At 43.1% G+C, this 27,875-nt stretch overlaps 1 protein-coding gene and 1 long non-coding RNA gene across 5 annotated transcripts in view; one reads left to right on the top strand and one right to left on the bottom strand.

The window, feature by feature from the left end:
* The window catches only part of THEM4 (thioesterase superfamily member 4), a 50,520-nt gene extending 36,653 nt beyond the window's left edge, over positions 1-13,867 (bottom strand). For all 4 annotated transcript variants that reach the window (XM_032396991.1, XM_032396993.1, XM_032396994.1 and 1 more), the window contains exons 1-2: positions 13,283-13,867; positions 6,070-6,253 (exon numbers count right to left, since the gene is read on the bottom strand). In XM_032396991.1, the coding sequence (XP_032252882.1) occupies positions 6,070-6,253; positions 13,283-13,846 (748 nt within the window). In that variant the 5' untranslated portion in view covers positions 13,847-13,867. The remainder of the gene's footprint in view (positions 1-6,069; positions 6,254-13,282) is intronic.
* The window catches only part of LOC116627270, an 80,339-nt gene continuing 66,141 nt past the window's right edge, over positions 13,678-27,875 (top strand). Inside the window, exon 1 of the long non-coding RNA XR_004298465.1 lies at positions 13,678-13,746. This is a non-coding gene — a long non-coding RNA (uncharacterized LOC116627270). The remainder of the gene's footprint in view (positions 13,747-27,875) is intronic.

The raw sequence follows: 27,875 nt of genomic DNA, 5'->3' as shown, positions 1-27,875 counted from the left end.
CTCTCTGTGTCAATTAAATAAATAAATAAAAATCTTTTAAAAAAGAAAAAAAAGAAAAGGACTCTTATATGCACAGGTTTCTGATAACTTTAAGTAATCATACTACTGAATTGGGTAAGAATTTCCGTAACTCTACTGGAAAACTCAATTCACAAAACTGCCAAGATCAAGCAAAATAAGAATCAATTACAAGGGACTAAACGAATTGATGAAGATAAGCAAAACTGAAACATTTATCTTTCTCCTTACCTCATCTCATCAGAATTTGGAAATGCTTATTAAGTATTCTTATTTTCACAGTAATATATTTATTTGCAGATAATCTGTTCTTTGTAACAGACACAGACAAGACCAAACAGGCTCATGGAACTAAGGCTGACTTTATGGAGCCAATAAAGCCCCTTCAGAAAACTGCCTGGCATCTTGCTTACTGGGTTCCTGGCATTACAGCGGGTAGAGACGGTCACTTCCTGGCAGCATGAGAAGTTCAGAATATTTTGGGGGCCCTGAGAAGAGAGGAATCCACTCAAATTCAAAGGTATTGCAGGCAAGGACAGTGAGTCCTTGGCTTGGTTTCTGGCCTTGAGTGGCTTTTAAAAGTCTAATCTGAGGGACACTTGGATGGCTCAGTTGGTTAAGCAGCTGCCTTTGGCTCAGATCATGATCCCAGACCTCGGATCGAGTCCCGCATCGGGCTCCCTCCTCAGCAGGGAGCCTGCTTCTCCCTCTGTCTGCCACTCCCCCTGCTTGTGTGCTCTCTGGCAAATATAATAATAATAATAAAAAAATATAAGTCCAATCTGAGATTCCTTATGAAAAGCAAACCCAGGAACGCCTGGGTGGCTCAGTTGGTGAAGCATCTGCCTTCAGCTCACCAGGGTCCTGGGATCTAGCCCCCTGCTCAGTGGGGAGTCTGCGTCTCCTTCTCCCTCTGCTGCTCCCCCTGCTTGTGCTCACTCACACTCTTTCTCACTCAAATAAATAAATAAAATCTTAAAAGAAAGAAAAGAAAAGAAAAGCAAACCCAAAAAAACCCATGTGGCCAGTCACTATTCTTGTGGTACTTATGTAAATAATAAGGCTATGTTTAATGAGACTAGATTCATTCTGCAAACAAATTAGTCTTATCGTGATTATCTCCGATACAAATGGATGACTGCAGAGAGAAAAAGTACGTTTCAATAGCACCTTTGTGGACATCAGATACCAGTGCTGTTTGCTGTCTTTGAAGTTGTTATCTATCTGCAAACTGACCTGGATCCTAAATTCTTCTAGTTTCCTCAAATATCTGACTATGACTCTCCAAACATTTCCAATTTTCTCCCACCCTTCTGACTTGGAATCACTAAGAACAAAACTGCTTTTCCTGAAGCCCTGCAAACTGAAACTGGACAACTTGACAGAAATTTCGTAAGAGTTCATGTGTGGACAACGTTCTTACCTGTTGCAGTTGGGCTATTCAGAAGGTTCACACCTGATGACATCACCAGAGATAGTCAAACTGCAAACCAGGAAAATGAATGAGACTGCTCAAGTATGGCTTTCAACTACCTCCGTTTTGATCTCGAGCTTTCTAATTGATTAAGTTCTTCTTTGCAGCTCGTAACTCAGGCAAAAAGCCCTCCAGGCAAAGTATCTTGCCTAGGGAACCAAAACTACCCCCCTCAAGCAATAAGGACTGCCTAGACTAGCAAGACCCCCACCTGTGATTGACCCCAAGCTAATCATCAACTTGACCTTTACATAACTGAGGAAGGAGGGAATGGAGGCTCAGGAGGGAAGTTGACCAACGTAAAGCCATTTTGGTTTTTAGGTTGACTCTTAAAGTCAACAGGTCATAAAAAGAATCACAAGACCCCACTCCCTCTGGCTATAAAAGCCACATCAGCTGGACATTCTTAAAACTGTTCTGTAGGAGCGTTGTGCTGACAATACTGACCCCATCTTTGGCCCTCCTTCTTGTTCACATTTGCTCAGTAACCTCTCTTGGGGCTACATGTTCTGGGCCCCTTGGAGATGAATACATATACCTTAGAAATGCCGGCCCGGATGGGGGGGGCTTATTTTAGCCTCCCATGAATCTGTTAGAGGTAACATAGCTTTTCCTGATGCACAGGTGGTGCCACAAGATCTAATTAAAGGCCAGCTGTCAAATAAGGTGCATGCAAGCCCTCTGAGGGGAGTGCAAGCCTTCTGATCTCACTACAGTGATCTTCTGTGTGTTCCCCTCACTCTATACAATCTGTGGACTGAGGTCTGGGTTTCGTGGAGAATTAACTATGCAGCTACTGTGGACTGTCCTCCACCTGAATCCCTCTGTCAATAAGTTACCCTGAATAAAACTCTATGTAAACTGTATGGAGTGGCCTGCTTTGTTTTCTGGTCTCAAAGTGCCTTCTTAGCTTGGGGATACTTTACTGTCTATCCTCCACCTTCTAACATGCTCCCTGTAGGTTATTCCACAACCCTAGGTAGGACAACGGAAAAACCAACCGCGCAATATAAGTGATACACCCAAAGTTAAAGAGTAAGCTCCTCTCTATTAGCTAATTTAAAAAAACCCTATAAAACACTTTACTAGAAGCAAAGGGGCATAACTCTTCCTCACCCAGGAGAAGAGACCATTACTTTGTGAAGTAGCTCCTGATGTGGGAAACAAAGGCAAAAGAAGAAATTAAATTTCCTACTGCCTACAAGTCCTTGAAACGGGCAGAGTGACATACTCCTCTAGGAACTCAGCTGCCTTTATGTTAGTACTTTGCCGAGGGCAAAAGGCAATCTTAGCCTGACCCCCAGGATCCTGTGAGTCTACTCTAACACATAAAAATTCCTTTGGAAACTTCCTTTATCTCTACTCCCCACCCCAAAATACATGTTAGTAATTATCCTCTAAGCATATGGCCCACTAATCTACATCTGAAGGGTCTCATGACTCAGGTTTTATTAGACAATAATAAATGACCTTTTCCCAACAATAGCTAGCCCCCTCAAGGTCCTGGAAACGATGCTTCCAAAATTCCTTAGAGACTTATGCTATCCCTAACCCCCTCCCAACTTGAAAGTATATAATGGGCCACTCCTCATGACCCCAGTGCAGCTCTTTCTGCCTGCCCCTGTCCTTTAATAAAAACATCTTTTTGCACCAAAGACGTTAATTCTTTTTGGGCTGGTAGCTCCCAACTCCAACATTGCCACATCACTTGGTGCCTGAATGTGTGGCTCAGTCTTTTCATCTGCACTCTGAGCTTCCCTGTAAACTTGGTGAGTACTTTCTCTTCTCTTCCTTTACTCTCATTTCAGGGGATTTTCATGGAATATAGTCCTTTTTTTTTTTTAAATAATATTTATTTTTTCAAGAATTTTTGTTTATTCATTTGAGACAGAGAGAGAGAGAGAGAGAGCACGAGCAGGGGGAACAGTAGAGGGAGAGGGAGAAGCAGGCTCCCCGCCAAGCAGGGAGCCGGATGCAGGGCTTGATCCCAAGCCTGGAGATCATGACCTAAGCCGAAGGCAGACACTTAACGATCTAAGCTACCCAGGCACCCCCATGGAGTATGGTCTTATTGGAACACTTTCAGGTCAACTGCTCAGGCTGCAATCCTCTAGCTTGGGGCTACTCTACGGGGAGGAGAAAGCCTGGCTTTTGGCTGGAAGTTAGTACCCTGGCCAGAATGGTAGTAAGACCCAGAAACTTAGTTTCTTGATGTTCTCTCTTTATTCCTGTCCTTACACAAAGTTGTCTTTTTTGAGCACGGGACAGCCACCTAAGTTGCTAGCAGAGCTGCCAATTTTAAGACTCCCATGTGAGGTTTCCTCCTCACTGGTTTAATGTGATGTTCTCCACATCTCTGGTCTAGTGATCTCTGGCCACGAGACTTCCACTTGGAACCGGCTGAAACCAGTACCCAACTGAATTAAAGCCCAACCGGGACAATTTCCTAGAGAAGTTGGCTGTAAAGACTACATGTGTTGGAATGTCGCTTAGACCATGACGGATTTCTATCTCTACTGTCTTCTGTCAATGTCCTCCACTTACAACAAACTATAGCGGCAATTTCCCCTTGTAAAAACTTTCCTAATGTTTTCCATGGGTTAAAAATGGGGGGTTCTTCAGGGCAAGGCAAGGTATGGTATCTCGGTCCACATGCCGGCACCCATTTTACAGTCTAGAATTCGATGGGCAAGCTGGGGGATGCGAGCATCCCTCCTACCGGGACTTTAATGGCAGGGCGGTGATCATAGCAATTTCATTCAAGGGGCGCCTCAGGTTGCTCTGACACCAGGAACCTCTGACAGAACCAAAGACTGTCTATACATGAGCTATTGTGCAATTTCTCTGAAGTTTACCTCAAGTTGTCTAGCTTAGGCAAACAAACATTCAAAGACAATGAGAACTAGAATTTAACATCTGCAAAGATGGGTTATTGAAACATATTTTTCTCTCTGTAATCACTCTCATTTCCAGAAAGAGCCAAATTAAGACTAATTTGTTTGTAAAACAAGTCACAATCTTGGCCTTAATTTCTCCTTTTGCTTTTGTTTCCCACATCAGTGTCACTTAGGCCAAGTCACCAAACTGGGGTTTATTTATATTTATTTGACAGAGAGCGAGAGAGCACAAGCAGGGGGAGCAGCAGGGAGAGGGAGAAGCAGGCTCCCCACTGAGCAGGGAGCCCTGACTGGAAAGCAGCCGCTTAACCATCTGAGCCACCCAGGCACCCGCAAACTGGGGTTTAATATCTAACCTAACTGCAGTGTCAGCCTCCCCCAGAAATGTTTTAACTGAGTCAGGCTGGAATTTTCTGGTCATCATCAATGAGGTAATCTGTTACCTAGGTCCTCTCTATCCCCAAAGGCAAATGAGGTCATCTGCATGATAAGACCCCCTGCCCTTTCCCCCAAGTGATAGTGACCTTGCCTGGAATCCTTTCTTTTCTTTTGCCATTAACTCCTTGCCCTACCCTCCTTCTTACAAAAACCTTCCATTTTGTACAACTCTTGGGAGCCCCTTTCTACTTGCCAGATGGGATGCTGCCCGGTTCATGAATCATTCAATAAAGCCAATTAGATCTTCAAATTTCCTCAGATGAATTTTGTTTTTTGGCAGGGCCCTCACTCCATCTGAGATGCTCTGAGCCCAACATCTAGAAATCTTGACTGTCCTCTGGACTCAAAAACAGAGTTTACGGTTTGTTCCAACTATTAACCTTTTTCTTTTGTTTCCATAAAAAAACGCCTCTTATTAAATAGGTGACTGCTCATGCCATGTAGAGCCCCCCTGCAATAAATACCACCTCCTAAAATGAGACACAACTGTTGTACACAACTAATGTATTCCCAGGACTAACAGACTCATTCAAAGACATGAAACTTCTTGGGGAAGCTTCAAAGACGGGAATGAACGACAGCAGAATTCGTCAACCCAAAATACGGCTCTTTGGCATCAAGATTATTTTGAGGAACAGCAGACGTGTTGGGCGTGGAGCCTACTTAAAAAACAAACAAAAACAATAGAGAGTAAAGAAACCCCTGCATTACTTACATCCTTCCCTCTTCAAGCGGTAACTGATGTGGGGAATAAAGGCAGAAGGAAATGTAGTTAAAAATAATTTCCTCATATCCTGCAGCCAAGTGACAAATACTTGAGGCAGACAGAGCAGGACATTCCTCCAGGAAACTCCCAAGGGTCTTAATGTTAATGTTTTGCTAGAGGGAAAAACAACTTTAGCTTGACAATAGCCAGGCTTCCAGGATCCAGTGAGTCTTCTGTAGCTTATGAAAGACTTTTGGAAACTTCCCTTGGTCTTCTCCTCCCCCAACCCCAAGGTGTATAATCAGTGCAGCTCTTTCGGCCCAAAGGTCCTGTCCCGGTGCTTTAATAAAACCACCTCTGCCCAAGGGTCCTGTCCCCGTGCTTTAATAAAACCACCTTTTTGCAAAGACATCTCGAGAATTCTTTCCTGGCCATTGGCTTCAGGCCCCAACATTTCCACATAGTAACCAATGCCTCAATATTTTGTTTTATATTTGACATTTAAATATTCTTTATGAGAGAGTGGTTGTTCCTACCAGGAAAAAAGGTTTTGATCTTTTCAGTCCTTTGAGGAGATACAGATTTATGTGAAGGCAAACGTTTCCAAGAGCCATCTTCAGTTTTCTTCATGAACTGGTCAAAAAGGAGTCTCATGTCCTTGCTCCAGCTGGGGTTGGGGAGAGAACGGTCCACATAAATGACCTCTGAAGAAAACGACCTCTAAAAGAAAGAGAGGAGAAAAAGAAGAATGGAGAGTGAACCCTATCTTGTAACATATTCTCCTATTTTCTGAGACTATCTTGCTGCCTCTTCCAGAAGTTGGTCATTTCAGAGTGGAAGCACATTTTAAGAATCAGCTGATCCAACCTCCTTGAGAGGAGGAGAGATTGAGAGAGAGGGTAAGTGATTGCTCAGTGTCACCCCACTAGCTACTAGCAGAGAAGCATTAAGCTCAGGTCTGTGGATTCCTTTCTTTTAAAACAAAACCAAACAAAACACCTTAATCAAGCACAGGTGAGCCAGGAACTGGAGATAAACAGATGAAGGACACACATTTTCCTCCATGTAAAAAGTGTTACCAGTGGGGTATGCAGGAGCCAGAGCACAGGGGAGAGGTGTTTAATTCAGATGGGGGGTGGGGTGGGGTTCAGGGAGGAGTTCTTTGACCTGAATCTTGATTTTGATGTAGGGAAGATGTTAGGGTTCGAAGCCAATGGCCAAGAAAGAATTCTTGAGCCGTCTCCAGTGCAAAAAGTGGTTTTATTAGAGCACGGGAACAGGACCATGGGCAGAAAGAGCTTCAATGGAGTTGTGAGGGGTGGTGATTATATACCTTCAAGTTGGGAAGGGGGTAGGGATAGGTAAGTCTCTAAGGAATTTTGGAATCAAGGTTTCCAGGATCTTGAGGGGGCTAGCTATTGCTGGGAAAAGGTCATTTATTACTGTCTAATAAAACCTGAGTCACGAGACCCTTCAGATGTATATCAGTGGGTCATACGCTTGGGGGATGATTGCCAACATGTATCTGGTGGGGGTAGAGATAAAGGAAGTTTCCAATGAATTTTTAGATGTTAAAGTAGACTTACAGGATCCGGGGGGGCAGGCTAAGATTGCCTTTTGCCCTCAGCAAAGTATTAACATGGAGGCAGCTGAGTTCCTAGAGGAATATGTCACTTTGCCTGTTTCAAGGACTTGTCAATGGGCTGTAGGCAGTAAGGAAATTTACTAATTTTTCTTCTTTGTTTCCCACATCAATTGAACAAGCAGAAATTAGCCAGCTAGAAAGGGTATTGTAGGCATATGCAAAAGCAAGGAGGCATGACAGTTTTGTGGGGCCTCATAACAACCACACTTAACGAAATACTTATGAAGTAGGTACTAATTATTATCCCCATTTTACAGATGATGAAACTAAGGCCTAAAAGAAGCCTGGCTTTGTTTTAGTGCAAGGGGAAGAGCAGATGGCTACAGAGATGCAGACAAGGGCTTGGCTGGGAGAACTTCCATACTAAGCTAGTTGGCCTGAACTGGTCTGTATCTGCAGTTGTTCCCAGAGGGATTTCAATAGGGAAATGACAAGATCTGATCTGACCATCATAAGAAAGATAGTGGGAGGGACCAAGACTGGATGTGAGGACCCTGTGTCGAGGCTTTTAGAGGTAACCCAAGTGAAAATTATGACTGCATGAAGCAGATAAGGAGTAAGGGAAGAGTAAAAATACAAACACCAACCCCAGGTTTCTGAATTATGCAACACGGTGAGTGATAGAGCCAATTATCAAGAAAGAGAATATAAAGAGGAGGAGGAAGTTGGAGGCGGGGGGGACAGGTGCTTGGTGTCATAGTAACCATGACTTCCACCCATGCTATTTCTCTGCAGCACTGAGCAATGCTACCACTCATGCCCAGGCAGCAAGTGGAATGGTGCAGAGACCCTGGAGGGGGACAAAGGGTGACTTACGAAGGAGGACAAAGCAAATGGCCATAGGCACTGGAAAGGAAAAAATTTTTGGGGGGGGAGGGATCTTTTTTTTTTTTTTGGCTTCAGCAGAAATCTTGGAATATTTAAGATCACAGAAGCTATCAACTCTATGGCATTCCACTTCCAGTCACCCTTGTTAATTCAGATTCAATGTATCTACAACACTTGGACTGAGACGTTACTAGGGTTCGAAGCCGATGGCCAAGAAAGAATTCTTGAGAAGTCTATGGTGCAAAAAGGTGATTTTATATTAAAGCACAGGGACAGGAGCCGTAAGCAGAAAGAGCTGCTGCACTGGGGTTGTGAGGGGTGGCTGATTATATACTACTGGGTTGGGGGAGGTAAGGAAAAAGGGAGGTTTCAAGAGAACTTTCACGTGCTAAAGAGGACCTACAAGATACCGGAGGCCTTGCCATTGTCAAGGTTGTTTTTCCCTTCTACCAAAGCATTAACATTAAGATAGTTGGGAGATTCCTGGAAGAATGTCACACATGTCCATGTCCCACCAGGAGTGGGGGCTGGGGGGAGGTTGCAGGGTGTCAGCTTATGCTCCGTCTTCAGCCATCCTTCTGCTCCCTCATCACGGACCACACCCTGATACCAAAACAGCAAGGCTGTGCTGTGATGGAAGAACCAGCCAACCAGCCTTCCACTGACATGCTGACACCTCGGCTGGCTCTGATCTGGCCGGCTCTGATTCTGGCCTGATGGTTGAGAATATAGGCAGCCTGTCTCAAAAACTCCACAGAATTAACAACTCCTTGACTGAACAGAAGGAAGTATCAACTTCATGAGGGGAAATGTGAGCAGGGTCGAGACTACTCCACTCCCTAACCCAGGATTTGTACCTTTGTTTTTTTCCTATGGTTTTGGATTCTCTATCTCTTTAGAACCCAGTTCAGAAAATTTGGGAAAGAAAGGAAAAAACAATTTATGGGTGCCTGGGTGGCTCAGTTGGCTAAGTGTCTGTCTTTGGCTCAGGTCATGATCCCATCCAGCCGAAGCAGGCTCCCTCTGCCCTTCCCCCCACTCATGCTCATCGGAACGCACTCTCTCTCAAAAATAAAAGCAAACAATGATAAATGTTGATGTCTTTCTACCAACTTATCTTAAATGTGATCTTTCTCTCATTTATTTAGGAGAGAGAGCAGGTGTGCTGGCAGGGGAGGAGCAGATGGGAAGGAAGAGGGAGAGAGACTCTCAAGCAGACTGTCCGCTGAGCTGAGCATGGAGCCTGACACAGAGCATGACCCTGAAATCTTGACCTGAAATCAAGAGTTGGTTGCTTAATCAACTGAGTCACCCAGGTGCCCCTAAATGTAATCTTTCTTAATACACTTGTAATTTCAGTAAGAAATGTATTTTTTCTTCCTGCCTCACCACTTAAAATTATTTAGTGCCCACTTTTTCATGTCCTTAATCTCAATTATCACCATTTTCAACAGCAGAAAAATAGTCCTTTAGACTCATTTACTATAATTTACCTAACCAGTTAAGTTAGGCATTTATTTTTTTTTTAAACATTTTTTTTAAAAGATTTTATTTATTTATTTGACAGAGAGAGACACAGTGAGAGAGGGAACACAAGCAGGGGGAGTGGGAGAGGGAGAAGCAGGCTTCCCGCGGAGTGGGGAGCCCGATATGGGGCTTGATCCCAGGACCCTGGGATCATGACCTGAGCCGAAGGTAGACGCTTAACGACTGAGCCACCCAGGTGCCCCTAAGTTAGGCATTTAAAGCGTTTCTAATCTTTTGCTGCTCTAAATAAAAATGTTCATTGGAAAATTATGAATATAGCCTTTTCTCTATTTTGGATTATTTCCTTAGAATCCAGTCTCAATCATGTGGCTTTTAAAGTACATGAATTCTGGAAATAAACACAAGTAGTCACAGATAAATATGCACTGAGCAATACATGCCAGTTGAGAGGTAGAACAGAATGTGTAGGATTTGGCTCATCCATAGGTCTTATTTAAATAGGCAACTCTAGGATGGATCAGTTCCAGCATCTTTTTATGGACCATGGTGATAGAGATAATTGAAGACTTTCGTTGAAAGATTTTATTTATTTATTTGACAGAGAGAGACAGAGCGAGAGAGGGAACACAAACAGGGGAAGTGGGAGAGGGAGAAGCAGACTTCCCGCTGAGCAGGGAGCCCAATGCGGGGCTCGATCCCAGGAACTTGGGATCATGACCTGAGCCGAAGGCAGAGGCCTAATGACTGAGCCACCCAGGCACCCCAGAGATAACTGAAGACTTTTAGGAACTAGAATGACTCCCTTGGCTGTGGGCTCTCCTACCTGATTTTAACTTTGAAGTGTGGGATTCACTTAAACGCAGTGAACTTTTTAAAATCTGCTATATGCCTGGTTCTGTGCCAGGAACTGGTTAAGACAGAGACGACTTGGGCCCTGCCCTCAAGTGCTAGCAGCCTCAGGTGTGAAAAATACCGTAACAGAAGTACAAAAAGACACAGGAGTGACATTCAGGGAAAACTTCAAAAAGATGAGGACTGATGGAGTGATTTCTAAAGGATAAAAAGTTCACTAAGGAGAGAATGGGAGGGCTACACCAAGCAAAGGCACAGAGAGGTGACACAACTGTTTGACATGATGGGGAAGAACTGCAGGATTTCAGTCTTCATGGATGTAAGGTGCAATGAAAGTAGCAGCCAGATGTGGATGGCAAAGAAGGGGAACACACCATCGAGCCTCTTTGGCCTTAACACAGGGCTTAGATTTCATCTGCTAGGTCAAAGTTTCCAAACACCAAAATGAAAGATGATTTTAGGTAGCACAAGGACTACAGCATATGTATTTTTAAATACATAATACCAAAGGACATAAATAACACATAACACTTGGTGATCTCACAAATGTTATTCCTTAGGATGAAACTCATTAAAGAAAGGCAGTCTTTAAAAAACCATGAAGATGGTATATGAATGATAAAATACTTTTTTCCACTATGGGGAGCCTTATGGAATTTTAAGCAAACAAGTAACATGAACTTAGGTTTTAGAAACCTTGCTCTGGTGTAAAGGATGAATTGAAAGGTGAGGGGAATCGCAGGGAAAGCAGTTAAAACTGTTGCAAAGATCCAGATGAGATATAGTTAGAAGCTGAACTAGGTATGGGGCACCTGGGTGGCTCAGTCAGTTAAGCAACTGCCTTCGGCTCAGGTCATGATCCCAGGGTTCTGGGATTGAGCCCCGCATGGGACTCTCTGTTCAGTGGGGAGCCTGCTTCTCCCTCTCCCTCTGCCTGCTGCTTCCTGGGCTTGTGCTCTCTTTCTCTGTCAAATAAATAAATAAAATCTTTAACAACAAAAAAAGAAGCTGAACTAGGCAGAAAGAAATGAAGAAAAAAAAAGATTTAAGAGACTTTTAGGATACTGGGATCAAGGGATGTGGAAAGAGACTGATCATAGGGAAAACAGAAATAGGAGAGCCTTGGATGATTCCAGAATTGTAGCTTTGCAGACTGGGGCGGAAAGAAGAAAGGAGGTTCTTGTTACTGTTTGTGTTAGGAGGGGGAAGAGGAGGAGTGGATCTATAATTTTATTTTATTTTTTTAAGGTTTTTTTTTTTCTTTTTTGAGATTTTATTTGACAGAGAGAGAGACACAGTGAGAGAGGGAACACAAGCAGGGGGAGTGGGAGAGGGAGAAGCAGGCTTCCCGCTGAGCAGGGAGCCCGATGTGGGGCTCCATCCCAGGACCCTGGGAACACGACCTGAGCCAAAGGCAGACGCTTAAGGACTGAGCCACCCAGGTGCCCCTGGATCTCTAATTTTAGTTGGAGGCATGTAGATCCTAGGACCTCAGATGAACACTGATGTTGTGAGAAAAAAAATAATGAAAGTTTCAGTTCAAGAGGGTAGGAACTAAGAGATACTTGATGTAAGGGCACTTGGAAATTCCCAGCACAGGGGCGCCAGGGTGGCTCAGATGGTTAAGCGTCTGCCTTCGGCTCCCTGGATGGACAGCTCCGCACCCCCTCCCCCGCCCCCGCCTGACTCCTGGCTCTGCGGGGAGCCTGCTTCTCCCTTCTCCCTCTGCTCATGCTCTCTCTCTCTGTATCTGTGTCTCAAATGAATAAATAAAATCTTAAAAAAAAAAAAAATTCCCAGCACAGACTGTGTACCTGAGGGATAAATGTTAGGGATATCATTACCTTTTCTAGCCCTCTATAGAGGGCTTGATCTTTGGTTATATTTTTCAAGTGGGACTTGTTAACTAAAGTTATGACTCCTTTTTAATGTATTTCCTTTTAAGATTAAGTTACTGAACCAAAAAAAACGACTTACAAAGCCTGTAAGTACTACTGTTAAATATTCTCAACACAGATTACAAGGCATCAACATATAATTAAAGAAACAAATTATCTTTGTTGTTGCGAGAGGAGCACAGGACATTTTCTTTTCCAAGGTGAAAGGTGGTATAGGATTAATAACCAGTCTGCACACATTATTCTTTAAAAGAAAGGTCTAAGAGCTTGCAGTTCTTGCTCAGTAAAAACTGTTCCCTCCCTCTAGGTTCCCTTAGAACTTCATTACAACATACAGTGTTTTAATTTTGCAATTTCATCCTTTTCTTCCAAACTAGATTGTGAGCTCCTTGAGAGAAAGGGTTTTCTTACTCATCTTTATATCATCAGAGACCAATGTCTTACATATTGTTGGGGTTTAATTAATAATAATTGAATACTTCAGTGAAGCAAAACATAGGGATAGAATAACAAGCATTATTTATTTAGTATTAACGCCAGGCAGCGCGTTCAACGTTACCTCATTTTACTCTTACAACAGCCTTTGAAGTTGAGAAAGTGGTACAGTTATCCGTTGGGCAGAGATGATCTGGGTGAAACCCTAGGAAGAGACACCGCTCTTCTCGCGAGCATACTACCGTAAAGGTCAGGAGCGGTTACTGCCTAGGTCAGACCCCAACTCCACCACGTGCCTGTGTGTGACCTTGCCCAAACCACGACCCAACTGGTCTCAGTCGCAGCGATATTCCTCGACTTGCTGACCAGAGACCAGCATCCCGCACGCTGCTTCAGGCCCGTGTCCCCTTCCTGTCCCTCTCCGCCTTTGGACCTCAGGACTGAAAGCGACCCCGCTAACACCGACGTTCGGCGCTGACGTTAGCTTTTACTCTGCGGCCAGCGGGTTGAGGATCTACAGTTCAGCGCGGCCATCCTCACCGGCTCCCCCCAGACAGAGCCTGGCCCAGCCGCCCGCTCCCGACGCCCGGCTCCCGGACTCACAGGCGGCGGCCGCGAGTCCCTCGCCGGCGGGGGCGCACCTCCCAAGCTGCCGCGCAGGGCCCCGGGCGTGCGCAGTCGTGAGGCGCAGCTCCGCAGCATGGCTCCGAGGGCGCGCAGGGCTCCGGCAGACACAGCTGCGGGGTCCGCCGGCTCTTCCCAGTGACCGACGGGCCACGTGACCCAGGGGGCGCGGCGTGAGGCGGGCGGGGCGGTGCCCTTAGGTCTCCGCAGACTTTGTGCCCGCGCCAGATCCTCCGGCCCAACTACTGTAACCGTCCCCCCGCCACCGCCGGCTGTAGGGGAAGGGGAGCGAGGCCCGGGAAACGGGGAGGCCGGGAGGACCAGCCCCGACTCGCCCGCGGTTGCCGCGCCCCCCGCCCCCGGTCCCTCCCGGCCGGCGCAGCCGAATTCTGGGCGTGTAACCATGAAGTCCCTCCCGGAGAAGACAAAAGGCCCTCGGGCAGGTGGGAGCGCGCACACTCGTTGTTTCTTGTAGGCCACGGACATTTCCCTGGGATCGGGTTGGTATTGATTTGTACAGAGCCTTCCGCCGCTTAAGTGCATTTATACGCTTAAAATGCTCCTTTTCTGCCTCTTCCGCTGCCCCTCGTCTCCCGCCCCCTTAAAGGCCCGGGCCGAGCTAAAAGTCCTCTAAATCATGCTGTTTTTCAAAAAGAGAACTCGTAGGAGCACTTGAAGGATGTGTTCATCTCTAGCTTTGGAGATGGGCCTGAGCTCAAACTCCCCTCCACAACCTAACACTACAGACTCTGCACCTGGCCACTCTTTCTTCATCTGTTTGTTGAGAATACTAAAAAGTGCACAACAGGATCTTCCCTTTCAGTGGGAGTCACGAAGTAGAAGTTAACCAGAAGTTACCTTGTACTTCCCTCAGGAAACTGCCCCCAGGGGCGCCTGGACGTCTCAGTCCTTTAAACGTCTGCCTTTAGCTCAGGTCATGAGGGGTCCTGGCATCCAGCCCTGCCCCTGGGGCTCCCTGCTCAGCGGAGCCTACTTCTCCCTCCGCCCCTCCCCGCTGCTTGCGCTCTCCGGTGCTCTCCCGCGCTCGCGCGCTCTCTCTCTCCAATAAATAAAATCTTAAAAAAAAGAAAGAAGAAGAAACTGTTCCAGGCCAGTGGTGTGCTGGAGCTGGCTCCTACAAGCTCATGGGAGCAGACTTAAAAATTCAGAATTTGGGGGTTCTGGGTGGCTCAGTCGGTTGGGTGTCTGCTTTCTGCTGGGGTCCTGGTCCCAGGGTCCTCGGATGGAGCTCCGCATGGGGCTCGCTGCTCAGTGGGGACCTGCTTCTCCCTCTCCCTCTGCTTCCCCCCCTCCCCCGCTTGTGCTCTTTCTCTGTCTCTCAAATAAAAAAAATTCAGAATTTGGCTAGCCAGTCCTTAAGTACTGCTATTATTAAAATTTAAATTATGTCATGGGGCCTGAGTGGCTCAGTCACTGAAGCGGCTGCCTTGAGCTCAGGTCAAGATCTCAGGGTCCTGGGATGGAGCCCCACATTGGACTCCCTGCCCAGCTCTGAGTCTGCTTCTCCCTCTGCCCCTCCCTCATGCTTGTGCACTCACTCTAATGTAAATAAAATCTTTTAAAAAAATTATGTCAACTTACAATTGAATAAATTGTATTAAAAACAGAGGTGTTTGATACTAAAATCTGTAACTTCCTAATTACTACGTTTTAGTACTGTCTGTGCTCTTGGGGTTATTTACCTTTATCGTATTTGTGTGGTGGGAATAGTAGGCTCATATCTTCCCAACATCCTCTTTAAGTCACATCACCTAGCGGCTAGAAATCCACTGCATGGGAGTATTCACTCAGATACTGCAAATGAGGGCCTTCTCTCTCCTTTTTTTTAAACATTTACCAATATACCATTAGTCCATCCTGAATTGAAGTCTTAAAACCCTAAGGGTTACTAGCATAATAGGTTACTAAAATTGCTTACACCCGGCACATCATTCATTACATGATATTTTCCCAACAATACACCTCTGTCACCACTCACATAGTAAAGGTGGAACGGGAGGGACCATTATCAGGAAAGATATATCAGAGATAAATAAACTTGGCTTTGGTCTTGGCGCTAAGTTCAGAGAGCCCCCTTCTACTTTTTTTTTGTGGGCAATTAGTATCCATGAAACTAATTTCCAATTATTCCAGCACCCTTTGTTGAAAGGCTCTCTTTTCTCCGTTCAATTGTCTTTTCACCTGGGTCAAAAACTGGTTATCCATATATGTTTGGTCTATTGCTGGACTCTGTATTCTGTATGTTAAGTTAGTTATCTTTCTTGATGCTAATCCCATACTGTCTTTATTCCTGTGGCTTGAAATTATTTTCAACTTTTAATTTCTTTTTCAAAGTTGTTTTGGCTATTCTAGATATTTTGACTTTCCATAGGAACTTTAGAATTAGCTTGTCAATATCTACAAAGAAATTGCTGGGATTTTGAATTGACATCTCAGCAAATGGAGTCTGCTCATGAAAGTTGTATTTCATCTACAAGTCTTCTTATGAACAAGTTATATCTTCCCATGTATTTAAATCATATGTAATGTCTCTCAACAATGTTTTGTGATATAGGTCTTGTACATCTTTTGCCATACAGACATACCTTGTTTTTGTGTGATTCTCTTTATTGTGCTTTGCAGATCTGTGTTTTTACAAATTGAAGATTTGCGGCAACCCTACATGGAGCAAGTCTATTGGTGCCATTTTTCCAACAGTATTTGCTCACTTCATGTCTCTGTGTCACATTTTGGTATTTCTTCAATATTTCAGACTTTTTCATTATTACTATATTTGTCATGGTGATCTGTAATCAGTGATTACGACTCGCTGAGTGCTCAGATGATGGTTAGCATTGTTTAGCAATACAGTATTTTTTTTTTTTTTAAAGATTTATTTATTTATTTATTTGACAGAGAGAGACACAGCGAGAGAGGGAATACAAGCAGGGACGAAGGCAGAGACGAAGGCAGACGCTTAACGACTGAGCCACCCAGGCGCCCCGCAATACAGTATTTTTAAGTTATGTACATTGCTTTTTTAGACATAATGTTATTGCACATTTAATAAACTACAGTGTAAGGGCGCCTGGGTGGCTCAGTCGTTAGGCATCTGCCTTCGGCTTGGGTCATGATCTCAGGGTCCTGGGATCAAGCCCCGCATTGGGCTCCCTGCTCAGCGGGAAGCCTGCTTCTCCCTCTCCCGCTCCCCCTGCTTGTGTTCCCTCTCTCGCTGTGTCTCTCTCTGTCAAATAAATAAATAAATAAATAAAATCTTTAATAGACTACAGTGTAGTGTAAACCTAACTTTTACATGCACTGGGATACCAAAAAACAGCATTGGACTTGCTTTATTGTGATATTCGCTTTATTGTGATGGTTTGGAACCCAACCTACAATATCCTGAAGTATGCCCGAATTTATCTTTAAGTATTTCATATGTATGATGTTATTATAAATATTTTTTATCTCAATCCTTGATTGTTCACTGCTAGTATATGGAAATACAGTTACTTTTTAAGGGTGCCTGGGTGGCTCAGTCTGTTGAGCGTCTGACTCGATTTCAGGTCATGATCTCAGGGCCTTGGGATCCGGCCCTGTATAGAGCTCTGCACTCAGCCAGGAGTCTCCTTCTCTTTTCCTCTCCCTCTGCCCCTCTCCCCACTCACACACACACTGTCTTTTCTTTCTCTCTCTGTAAAATAAATAAATCTTTTAAAAAAAGAAATACAATTACTTTTTATATATTCATCTTATATCTACAAACTTGCTAAACTCATTGGTTAGTTCTAGTAATTTCTTAATAGATTCCTTACATTTTCTACATAGATGAAGATGTTATCTGTAAATACTTTTACTTCTTTTTTACTATCCATACAGCTTTTATTTCTTTTTTTGCCTTATTGCACTGGCTAGAATCTCCAGTACAATGTTAAATAGTAGTGATGAAAACAGACATCCTTGTCTTATTGCTGATCTTAGGGGGAAAGTATTCAGTCTTTCACCATTAAGTATGATCTTAACTGGAGGGTTTTTGTAGATGCTCTTTAACAGGTGGAGAAGTCCCTCCTATTCCTAGTTGGCTAAGAGTTTCTGTTAATGGGTGTTGGATTTAATCAAATGCTTTTTCTACATATTGAGATGATTAGGTTTTTTTTGTTTGTTTGTTTCATACTGGGGTGCCTGGGTGGTGCAGTTGGTTGAGCCTCCAACTCTTGGTTTCGGCTTGGGTAGTGATCTTGGGGTCATGGGTTTGGGGCCCACTTTGGGCTGTGCTGTCAGTGCAGAGTCTGCTTGAGTTTCTCCCTCTCCTTCTGCCCCTACCCCCCCCGCCCCGCCATGCATGCTCTCTTTCTGTCTCTCAAATAAATAAATAAAACTTAAAAAAAATTAAGTAAAATAAAATTTGTTTCATATCATGAATTACACTGATTTTTTTCTTTGTCCTCTGACCATGTGTTTCTAATGATCTCTACATGTGAATCTATTCTTCACAGCAGAGATTACATAGAGCTAAACACATGATTTGTAGAGGAAGAACAACAGCATTTCAAGACTAAATATGTGGAAGAGACCAGTGCCAGGTGTCTTTATGTTTGCTAAAATAAAGTTTAGAGATGTAACTGAGACTCGTGCTCAAAAGGGAAATTATGTATAAATAATTCAGATCAAAATAGGACTCAGTTCTTGATAAACAAAATCTGTATAAGTGTAGGTGGTTTCAAATAAAGAAATAGATAAAATAAAAAACGTGCATATGTGGAAACTGAAATGCAGGATAGGCATGTATATGTCATATGAATATGTATATACATATGTCATATGAAAGATAGTGTGTGTCATGATTAAAAATGCAGGTGTGGGGGGTGCCTGGGTGGCACAGTAGGTTGAGGGTCCAGCTCTTGGTTTCAGCTTGGGTTGTGATTTCGGGGTTGTGAGATCCAGCCCCACGTCTGGCTCCGCACTCAGTACGGAGTCTACTTGGGAGTCTCTCTTCCTCTGCTTCTGCCCTTCCTGCTTGTGCTCTTTCTCTTGCTCTTTCACTCTGTCTAAAATAAATAAATAAATCTTTAAAAAAAGTGCAGGTGTGGATTCCAGAATCAAACATCTGGATCCGAATCCTGTCTTTGACACAATATGTGTGGCCTTGGGCAAGTTATTTATTTAACTACTCTGTGCCTCAATTTCCTAATTTGTGAAATTGAGATTACTTTCTAGAGTTGCAGGAAGGATTAAATGAGACAATACATAAAAAGTCCTGGAAACAAAGCAAATGCCTATTAAATATTAGCTATTATTGTGTACAAAATACATGTAAGACTTAATTCATGAGTACTGCAGGCAATTGATTTCATGTGATATCTATCGCCTTTTTGGCCTGTTTCCAGTCTCCATGCCTTTTCAGCACTCCTGGGAATATCTGAAATGCACAATAGACGTGTTCTGCTTAGTCCATTTCCTGCCACTCTTACTACAAACTCCTCCCAGGAAAGCATCTCACAAATAGCAAGGAACAAGCACTGAATGCCTAGATGACATTTGAAAATGGAAACTTAGTACTTTCCCCACATCCAGCTTTGGAAGACTATTGCCCCATTACCCTGGTGGCTGAAGATGTCAGAAGCACTTGGCTGTGGTTCCTGGCTGGCTTCTCTGCATGTTGTCTACGGTGGCCCTTGGTTCTTTCAAATGCCCAGAGGCCTCAGTTTAGGGCATTACCTCCAAGCAATTCTGTCATCTGTGGTGGATCCTCAGCTCACAGCTTGGCTTTCTGAGTAATTTTGAAATCAGACACTCTTCTTTTTCACTCATAATGGAGGAAAAGGAGAAAAGGGTTAAAGCATGATTCTTTTTCATTTTATTTCTAAGATTTTATTTTTAAGTCATCTCTATACCCAACGTGGGGCTCAAACTCACAACCCCGAGATCAAGAGTTGCACGCTCCACTCACGCTCTAGCCAGGCATGCCTGTCGCGTTTTTTTTTTTTTTTTTTTTTTTTTTGAGACGTAACCCATGTATAACACTATATTAGTTTTAGAGGTACAACATGAAGCGATAATTGGTATATATTATGAAATGATCACCATAATGAGTCTAGTTAACCTCCATCACCACACAGTTACAACACCAGTCGAGTTCTGAATGTGAAATAATTTTGCTTTCCTGGGATAAAACCACATGAGGTATTTTGGTCTGTGCTTTTCTTATAATATCTTTTCCTGGTTGTAATATTAAGGGTAAGAATGGCCTCATGGAATGAGTTGGGAAGTTTTCCTTTCTCTTAAATTTTCTGGAAGAGTTTGTGTAGAATTGGCTTTTTTTAATCCTTAAATGTTTGATAGAATTCACTAGTGAAGCCAACTGGACATGGGGTTTACTTTGTGGGAAGGCTTTTAACTACACACTGAATTTCTCTAATAGATGCAGGGCTGTTCTGTTTATTTCTTCTTAAGAGTTTGTACTTACAGCCTATATTTAGAGTTTAACTTATCATTTTCTGCTTTCAAGTGACATTATACCACTGCATGTACACTGTAAGAACCTTGCGGTAATGTACTACTGATGAAGTTTTAGAATGTAAGTGAGGTCCGGAGCCAACGACCAAGAAAGAGTTTTTAAGATGCCGCTGGTGCAAAAAGGTGGTTTTATTAAAGCACGGGGACAGGACCCGTGGGCAGAAAGAGCTGCTGCCCTGTGGTCTTGAGGAGAGGCTGATTATATACTCAGGAGTTGGGGAGGTGAGGACAAAGGGGTCTCCAGAAGGACTGTCATATGCTAAAGACTCTCAGGATACTGGAGGCCTGGTTATTGTCAAGCCAAGGTTGTTTTTCCCTCTAATGAGGAACTAATATGAAGACAGTTGGGAGTTTCCTGGAGAAATGTTACATTCCTCCTATCACACCTCCTTGTCAATGGATTTCAGGTTCAAAAGAAATTCAATTTTATTTACATTTCCTTCTGCCTCAGCCTCCCTCAATTTCATGTAGGGGAGGGTGATGTTAGGGCTTCAGGAAACTGAGTTATGGGTCTCTGGAAGTTAGGTTATTGACAAGAAAGCTTCTTCCTTGTAAATCACTAGGACACTTGTAAACTGAGGGAGACTCCTGTCCTGCAAGACTGTGATCTCTATCAGTTAACCATTTGTTTTTCCTTTAGGGCAGCCCAGAGTGCCTGAGGAATGTTACATATATCCCAAAGTTGGCGGGGGGGGGGGGGGGGGGGGGGGGTTGTAGGGTGCCAGCTTCCGCTTTGTCCTCAGCTTGCCTTCTGCTCCCTCATCACTACCATTTCTTCCCTCGTGGCCTTTATGGACGCTCTTTCTTCCCTCTCTCTTTTTTAAAAGATTTTATGTATTTATTTGAGAGAGAGACACAGAGAGCATGAGCCGGGAGAGGGGCAGGAGAGGGAGAGGAACAAGCAGACTCCCTGCTGAGCCCAGAGCCCTATGTGGAGCTTGATCCCAGGACCTCAAGATCATTACCTGAGTGAAAGCAGATGCTTAAACTTTTTACTCTTGGATGCTTTTAGGATTTTCTCTTTATCACTGTTTTGTTTTTTGGCAAATTGGTTATGATTTGCCTTGATGTGGTTTTTTCATATTTCTTGTGTTTGGGGTTCATTGGGATTCTTGGGTCTGTGGATTTATAATTTTCATCAAGTTTGGAAAATTGTCAGCCATTATTTCTTCAACTGTATTTTCAGTTCTCCCTTCTCTTCCCTTCTTTTAGGGACTCCAAATACTTGTATATTAGGCCACTTAACATTGTCTTGCAGCTCACTAATGCTTTCTTTCCAAATCTCATTTAAAATACTGGTATTTTCGGGGCACCTGGGTGGCTCAGTTTGTTAAGCGACTGCCTTCGGCTCAGGTCATGATCCCAGGATCCTGGGATCGAGCCCTGCATCAGGCTCCCTGCTTGGCGGGAAGCCTGCTTCTCCCTCTCCCACTCCTCCTGCTTGTGTTCTCTCTCTGTCTCTCTCTCTCTCCCCCCATCAATTAAATAAATAAATAAATAAAATCTTAAAAAAAATTAAAAAAAGAAAAAAAATATTTATCTTTTCTCTCTTTCATTTTGGATAGTTTTTATTGCTATGCCTTCAAGTTCACTAATCTTTTTCCTTCTGAAATATTTAAACTGCTGTTAAATTCCATCAGTGTATTTTTCATGTAAGATGTTGTAACTTGATTTGGGTCTTTTTTATAACTGCCTTTTCTCTACTTAACCTTTTGAACTTACAGAATACAGAGATAATAACTGTTTTATGTCATTTTATGCCACTTCTAACATCTGTGTCAGTTCTGGGTTGGTTTTGGTTGGTTGATTTTTCTCCTCAATATGGGTTAGATTTTCCTGAGTGTGTATGCCTGGTAATCTTTGATTAGAAGAGGAAGAACTGAATGTCAGACATTGTGAATTTTACCCTGTTGGGTACCTCATAGTTTTGTATTCCTGTAAACCTTTTTTTCCCTGTTTGTTTGTTTGTTTGTTTTGTTTTCCTATAAATATTCTTGAGCTTTGCTGTGGGATGCAGTTAATTTATTTGGAAACAATGTGATCCTTTGATCCTTTTGAGTCTTGCTTTTAAGATTCCTGAGGAAGGACTAGAGTAGCATGTAGTCTAGGGCAGGATTTCTGAAACTCAGCACTGACTTCGGGCCACATGGTGCTTTGTTGTCAGGAGGCTGTCCTGTGCACACAGGATGCTTACTAACTTCCTGGCCTCCCCACTCGATGCTGGTACCACCTCACTGCTAGTCCTACAGTCAAAAATGTGTCTACACATTACCAAATGTTCCCTGGAGGAGGGGAGCAAATTTGCTCCAGGTTGAGAACCATTGGTCTAGGGCTAATTATTTCCAACTACTGAAGAAAGACTCTATCCAATGTCCTGTGAACCATGAGGTTTTCCGGTTTAGCTGTTGGGAACAGGCTCTCTTCTGGCCCTATGTGAGTGCTGGGCAGTGTTTCCCCTGATTCTCTCAACAGTTTTTCCCCAGTCAATGGGGTAGTTTCCTCAGACACAGACACCAGTCGATACTCTGAATATCCTCCCTACATCTCAGAGTATTTTCTCTGTGTAGGTCTCTCCTCTCTGGCACTCTGTCCCACAAACATGGCCACCCTGGGCTCCCATACTCTCACCTGGGTTTGTCTTCCCTATGCCACACCCTGAAACCCTCTTGAGTTCATTGTAGGGCTCTCTCCTACAATCCCAGGTTCTCAGAAATCACTGTCCTCTATTGTCTGATGTCCAGTGTCTTTTTTTTTTTTTTAAAGATTTTATTTATTTATTTGACAGAGAGACACAGCAAGAGAGGGAACACAAGCAGGGGGAGTGGGAGAGGGAGAAGCAGGCTTCCCGCTGAGCAGTGAGCCCGATATGGGGCTCAATCCCAGGACCTGGAATCATGACCTGAGCCGAAGGCAGACACCCAACGACTGAGCCACCCAGGTGCCCCTGATGTCCAGCGTCTTGAAAATTGTTGTTTCATATATTTTTTGTATGTGTGGTTTTTGTTTTGGTTTTTTTTTTAGGTGGAGGGAGAGTGTTCTTTAAGGTGAGAGGGTAAATCTAGTCCTTGTTACTGCATCTTGGCCTCAAGCAGATCCTTTAATTAATTAATTAATTAATTAATTTTTATTTATTTTTTTTAAGAAACTAGGCTTTTTTTTTTAAGATTTTATTTATTTATGTGACAGAGAGAGAGAGCACAAGCAGGGGGAGCAGCAGGCAGAGGGAGAAGCAGGCTCCCCACCAAGCAGGGAGCCCGATGTGGGGCTTGATTCCAGAACCCCAGAATCACGACTGGAGCTGAAGGCAGACACCCAACTGACTGAGCCACCTAGGTGCCTCTATTTATTTATTTTTTAAAGCGTTTATTTATTTATTTGACAGAGAGAGAGAGTGCACAAGCAGGCGGAGTGGCAGGCAGAGGGAGAGGGAGAAGGAGGCTCTCTGCTGAGCAGGGAGCCCATTGCAGGGCTCCATCCCCGGACCCCAGGATCATGACCCGAACCAAAGGCAGATGCTTACCCGACTGAGCCACCCAGGCTTCCCACCCCATGTATTTATTTTGTGAGAGAGAGAGAGAGAGAGAGGGCAGGGTGAGTGGCAGAGGGAGAGGGAGAGAGAATCTTAAGCAGATCCCACACTAAGTGCAGAGCCTGATTCGAGGCTCAACCCCATGACCCTGAGATCATGACCTGAACCGAAATCAAGAGTCCGAGGCTTAACCAACTGAGCCATCCAGGCACCCCTGATATTTAAATTTTTCCCCATAAATTTAAATACTTGTAAGGTTTATAATATTTTGTGTATTGTATAATGAATATATACTTCAGATACATTTTCTCTTTTTAGAAAAAGATTTATGTGGCACCTGGGTGGCTCAGTCGTTAAGCGTCTGCCTTGAGCTAAAGTCACAATCCCAGGGTCCTGGGATTAAGTCCCTCATCAGGCTCCCTGCTCCGCAGGAAGCCTGCTTCTCCCTCTCCCACTCCCCCTGCTTGTGTTTCCTCTCTTGCTGTGTCTCTCTCTGTCAAATAAATAAATAAAATCTTTAAACAAAATAAATAAAAAGATATTTATTTGAGAGAGAGAGAGTGCGCGAGAGCAGGGGGAGGGGCAGAGGGAGAGGGAGAGAGGCAGACTCCCCTCTGCCAACGAGCCAGATGCGGGCCTTGATCTCACCACCCTGAGATCATGACCTGAGCAGAAATCAAGAGTTAGACGGTTAACTGACTGAGCCACCCAGGCTCCCCTTTCAGATATATTTTCATCAAAATCTTACGGGTTGCAGATTTAGCTTATTCAAGTTTTGGAAAATGTTTGCCATATGAACTAATTGGCAAAATCAATCCAAATTGGACTTTCCATTAGAAAGTGTCATTTTTCAGTTCAAATAATGGTGTTAATATGTATCCCTCTGATAAATTATTTCACTTCTGAATTTTAAGGTAAATTCTGAATCTTGCATTTGTACATTACCTGGGTGACAATAAGATGCTGGCATTTAATGTTTCTTGCTGAATTTCTCTCAGATTTGCTGTCATTAAGACTTCCTTAGGAAGGATGCATTTATTTTTATTTTTATATTTTTAAAATTTTAATTCCAGTGTTGTTAATGTACAGTGTTATATTGGTTTTAGGAGTACAGGGGTGCCTGGCTGGCTCAGTTGGTAGAACATGCGACTCATGATTTCGGGATTATGAGTTTGAGCCCCACGTTGGGTGTAGAGATTACTTAAGAATAAAATCTTTAGGGGTGCCTGGGTGGCTCAGTCAGTTGAGCATCTGACTTTTGATTTCCACTCAGGTCATGATCTCAGGGTCGTGGGATTGAGTCCCACAGTGGGCTCTGTGTTCAGCGGGGAGTCTGCTTAAGATTCTCTCTCTCCCTCTCCCCTTGCCTCTGTTTGTGTTCTCTCTCTCTCTCTCTCAAATAAATAAATAAAATAAAATAAACAAACAAATAAATAAAATCTTTAAAAAAACCCAAAGGTGTACAATATAGTAATTCAACAATTCTATATATTACTCAGTGCTCATTATGATCAGTATTCTGCCTTGTGTTCTCTTCCAGGAATTTTATGGTTTCTAGTCTCACATTTAAGTCCTTGATCCATGTTGAGTTTATTTTTGTGTATGGTGTAAGAAATGGTCCAGTTTCATTCTTTTACATGTAGCTGTCCAGTTTTCACAATATCATTTATTGAAGAGACTATCTTTTTTCCATTGGATATTCTTTCCTCCTTTGTCGAAGATTAATAGACCATATAATTATGCATTTATTTCTGAAATTTCTCTTCTATTCTATTGATCTAGGTGTCTATTTTTGTGCCAGTACCATACTGTTGTGATTACTGCAGCTTTGTAATATAACTTAAGTCTGGAATTGTGATGTCTCCAGATTTGTTTTTCTTTTTTAAGATTGCTTTGGCTATTCTGGTTCTTTTTTGGTTCCATACAAATTTTAGGATTGTTTGTTCTAGTTCTGTGAAAAATGCTGTTGGTATTTTGCATTAAATCTGTAGATTGCTTTGGGTAGTATAGACATTTTAACAATATTTGTTCTTCCAATCCACGGCATGGAAGCATGGAATGTCTTTCCATTTCTTTTTTTTTTTTTTAAAGATTTTTATTTATTTATTTTAGAGAGGGTGTGAGCAGGGGGACGGACAGAGACAGAGAGGGAGAGAGAGAGAATCTCAAGCAGACTTCGAGCTGAGCACAGAGCCCAATGCGGGGCCAATCTCATAACGCTGAGATGGTGACCTGAGCCAAAATCAAGAGTCAGATGCTTAACCGACAGAGCCACCCAGGTGCCCTGTCTTTCTATTTCTTTGTGTTGTCTTCAATTTCTTTCCTCGGTGTTTCATAGTTTTCAGAATACTGGTCTTTCACCTCTTTGGTTAAGTTTATTCCTAGGTATTTTATTATTTTTGGTGCAGTTGTAAATTGAATTATTTTCTTAACTCTCTTTCTTCTGCTTCATTATTAGTGTATAGAAATGCAACAGATTTCTTGGGGCGCCTGGGTGGCTCAGCCGTTAAGCGTCTGCCTTCGGCTCAGGTCATGATCTCAGGGTCCTGGGATCGAGCCCCACATCGGGCTCCCTGCTCCACGGGAAGCCTGCTTCTCCCTCCCCCACTCCCCCTGCTTGTGTTCCCTCTCTCGCTGTGTCTCTCTCTGTCAAATAAATAAACAAATCTTAAAAAAAAAAAAAAAGAAATGCAACAGATTTCTGTACCTTGATATTGTATCCTGTGACTTTACTGAATTCACTTACCAGTTCTAGTAGTTTTCTGGTGGAGTCTTTAGAGTTTTCTATATATAGTATCATGTCATCTGCAAATAGTGAAGTTTTACTTCTTCCTTATCAATTTGGATGCCTTTTATTTCTTTGTGTTGTCTGATTGCTGAGGCTAGGACTTCCAGTACTGTGTTAAATAACAGTGGTGAGAGTGGACATCCTTGACTTGTTCCTGACCTCAGGTGAAAAGCTTTCAGTTTTTCCACACTGAGTATGATGTTCACTGTGGGTTATATATATATATATATATATGTGTATCCTTTATTATGTTGAGGTATGTTCCATCTAGACTTCTTTGTTGAGGATTTATCATGAATGGATGTTGTACTTTGTCCAATGCTTTTTCTGCATCTATTGAAATGATCATATGGTTTTTATCCTTTCTCCTGTTGATGTGATGTATCACATTGACTGATTTGCAAATACTGAACCACCCTTGCATCCAGGGAATAAATCCCACTTGATTGTGGTGAAAGATTTTTAAAAATTTATTGTTGGATTTGATTTGCTGGTATTTTCTTGAGGATTTTTGCATCTATGTTCATCAGAGATATTGGCCTGTAGGGGTGTTTTTATCTAGTTTTGGTATCAGGATAATGCTGGCCTCAGAATGAATTTGGAAGTTTTCCTTCCTCTTCTATTTTTTGGAATAGTTTGAGAAAAATAGGTATTAACTCTTCTCTAAATGTTTGGTAGAATTCATCTGTGAAGCCATCTGGTTCTGGACTTTTGTTTGTTGGGAGGTTTTTTGTTGTTTTGTTTTGTTTTGTTTGTTTGTCTTGGGGGGGGAGTGGGGAGGGACAGAAGGAGAGGGAGAGAGGGAATCTTAAGCAGGCTCCACAGCCAGCACGGAGCCAGACGTGGGGCTTGATTTCACAACCCTGAGATCGTGACCTGAGCTGAAATCAAGAGTCAGACACTTAACCGACTGAGCCACCCAGGTATATGGGTATATGGTGTCATATTTTATATCCTTTTATTTTGTGAATCCCTTGACTGATTTTTTAAAAAGATTTTATTTATTTATTTGATAAGAGAGAGAGAGAACAAGCAGGGGGAAGGGCAGAGGGAGAAGCAGATTCCCCGCTGAACAGGGAGCCCGACGCGGAACTCCATCCCAGGACCCTGGGATCATGACTTGAGCCGAAGGCAGATGCTTAACTGACTGAGCCACCCAGGCGGCCCTCCCTTGACTGATTTTTATAGATTGTACAAAATATCTGCTTTTGTGCTTCCTATTTTTCGTACTCTCACTTATGATCTTCCTTTCCACTCAAAGAGTCCCCTTTAATATTTCTTGTAGGTCTGGTTTAGTGGCCATGAATTCCTTCAGTTTTTATTTTTATTTGTCTGAGCAACTCTTTCTCTCTCCTTCTATTCCAGATGATAGTCTTGCTGGATGAGTATTCTTGGCTGCAGATTTTTCCCATTCAGCACTTTGACTATATCATGCCAAGGAATTGTTATCCCCAGGGTCGTGCGCCAAAGTGAGATTCTGGATGGCAAAGGGTGCGGGTCGTGGGGAGCAGGTGGTGAGGAAAGGGGAGGTTAGAAAGAGGACTGTTTCAGGCAGATGCAATTCGTGTGCATCATTACTATGTTGCTGTAGTATCTAGAGGTATTGGATGGTTCTTATCATCCTTTTTTTTTTTTTATTTTTTTTATTCTTCACCAGGCTCACCCATCCCACATCATTAGTTTTAGATTTAGTGTTCCATGATTCATTGTTTGTGCATAACACCCAGTGTCTTATCATC

The sequence above is a fragment of the Phoca vitulina genome, unplaced genomic scaffold, assembly GCF_004348235.1.
Source record: "Phoca vitulina isolate PV1807 unplaced genomic scaffold, GSC_HSeal_1.0 scaffold96, whole genome shotgun sequence".
Classification (NCBI taxonomy): Eukaryota; Metazoa; Chordata; class Mammalia; order Carnivora; family Phocidae; genus Phoca; species Phoca vitulina.
Note: the sequence above shows the minus strand (reverse complement) of the source record. Positions and strands in the feature narration are given on the sequence as shown.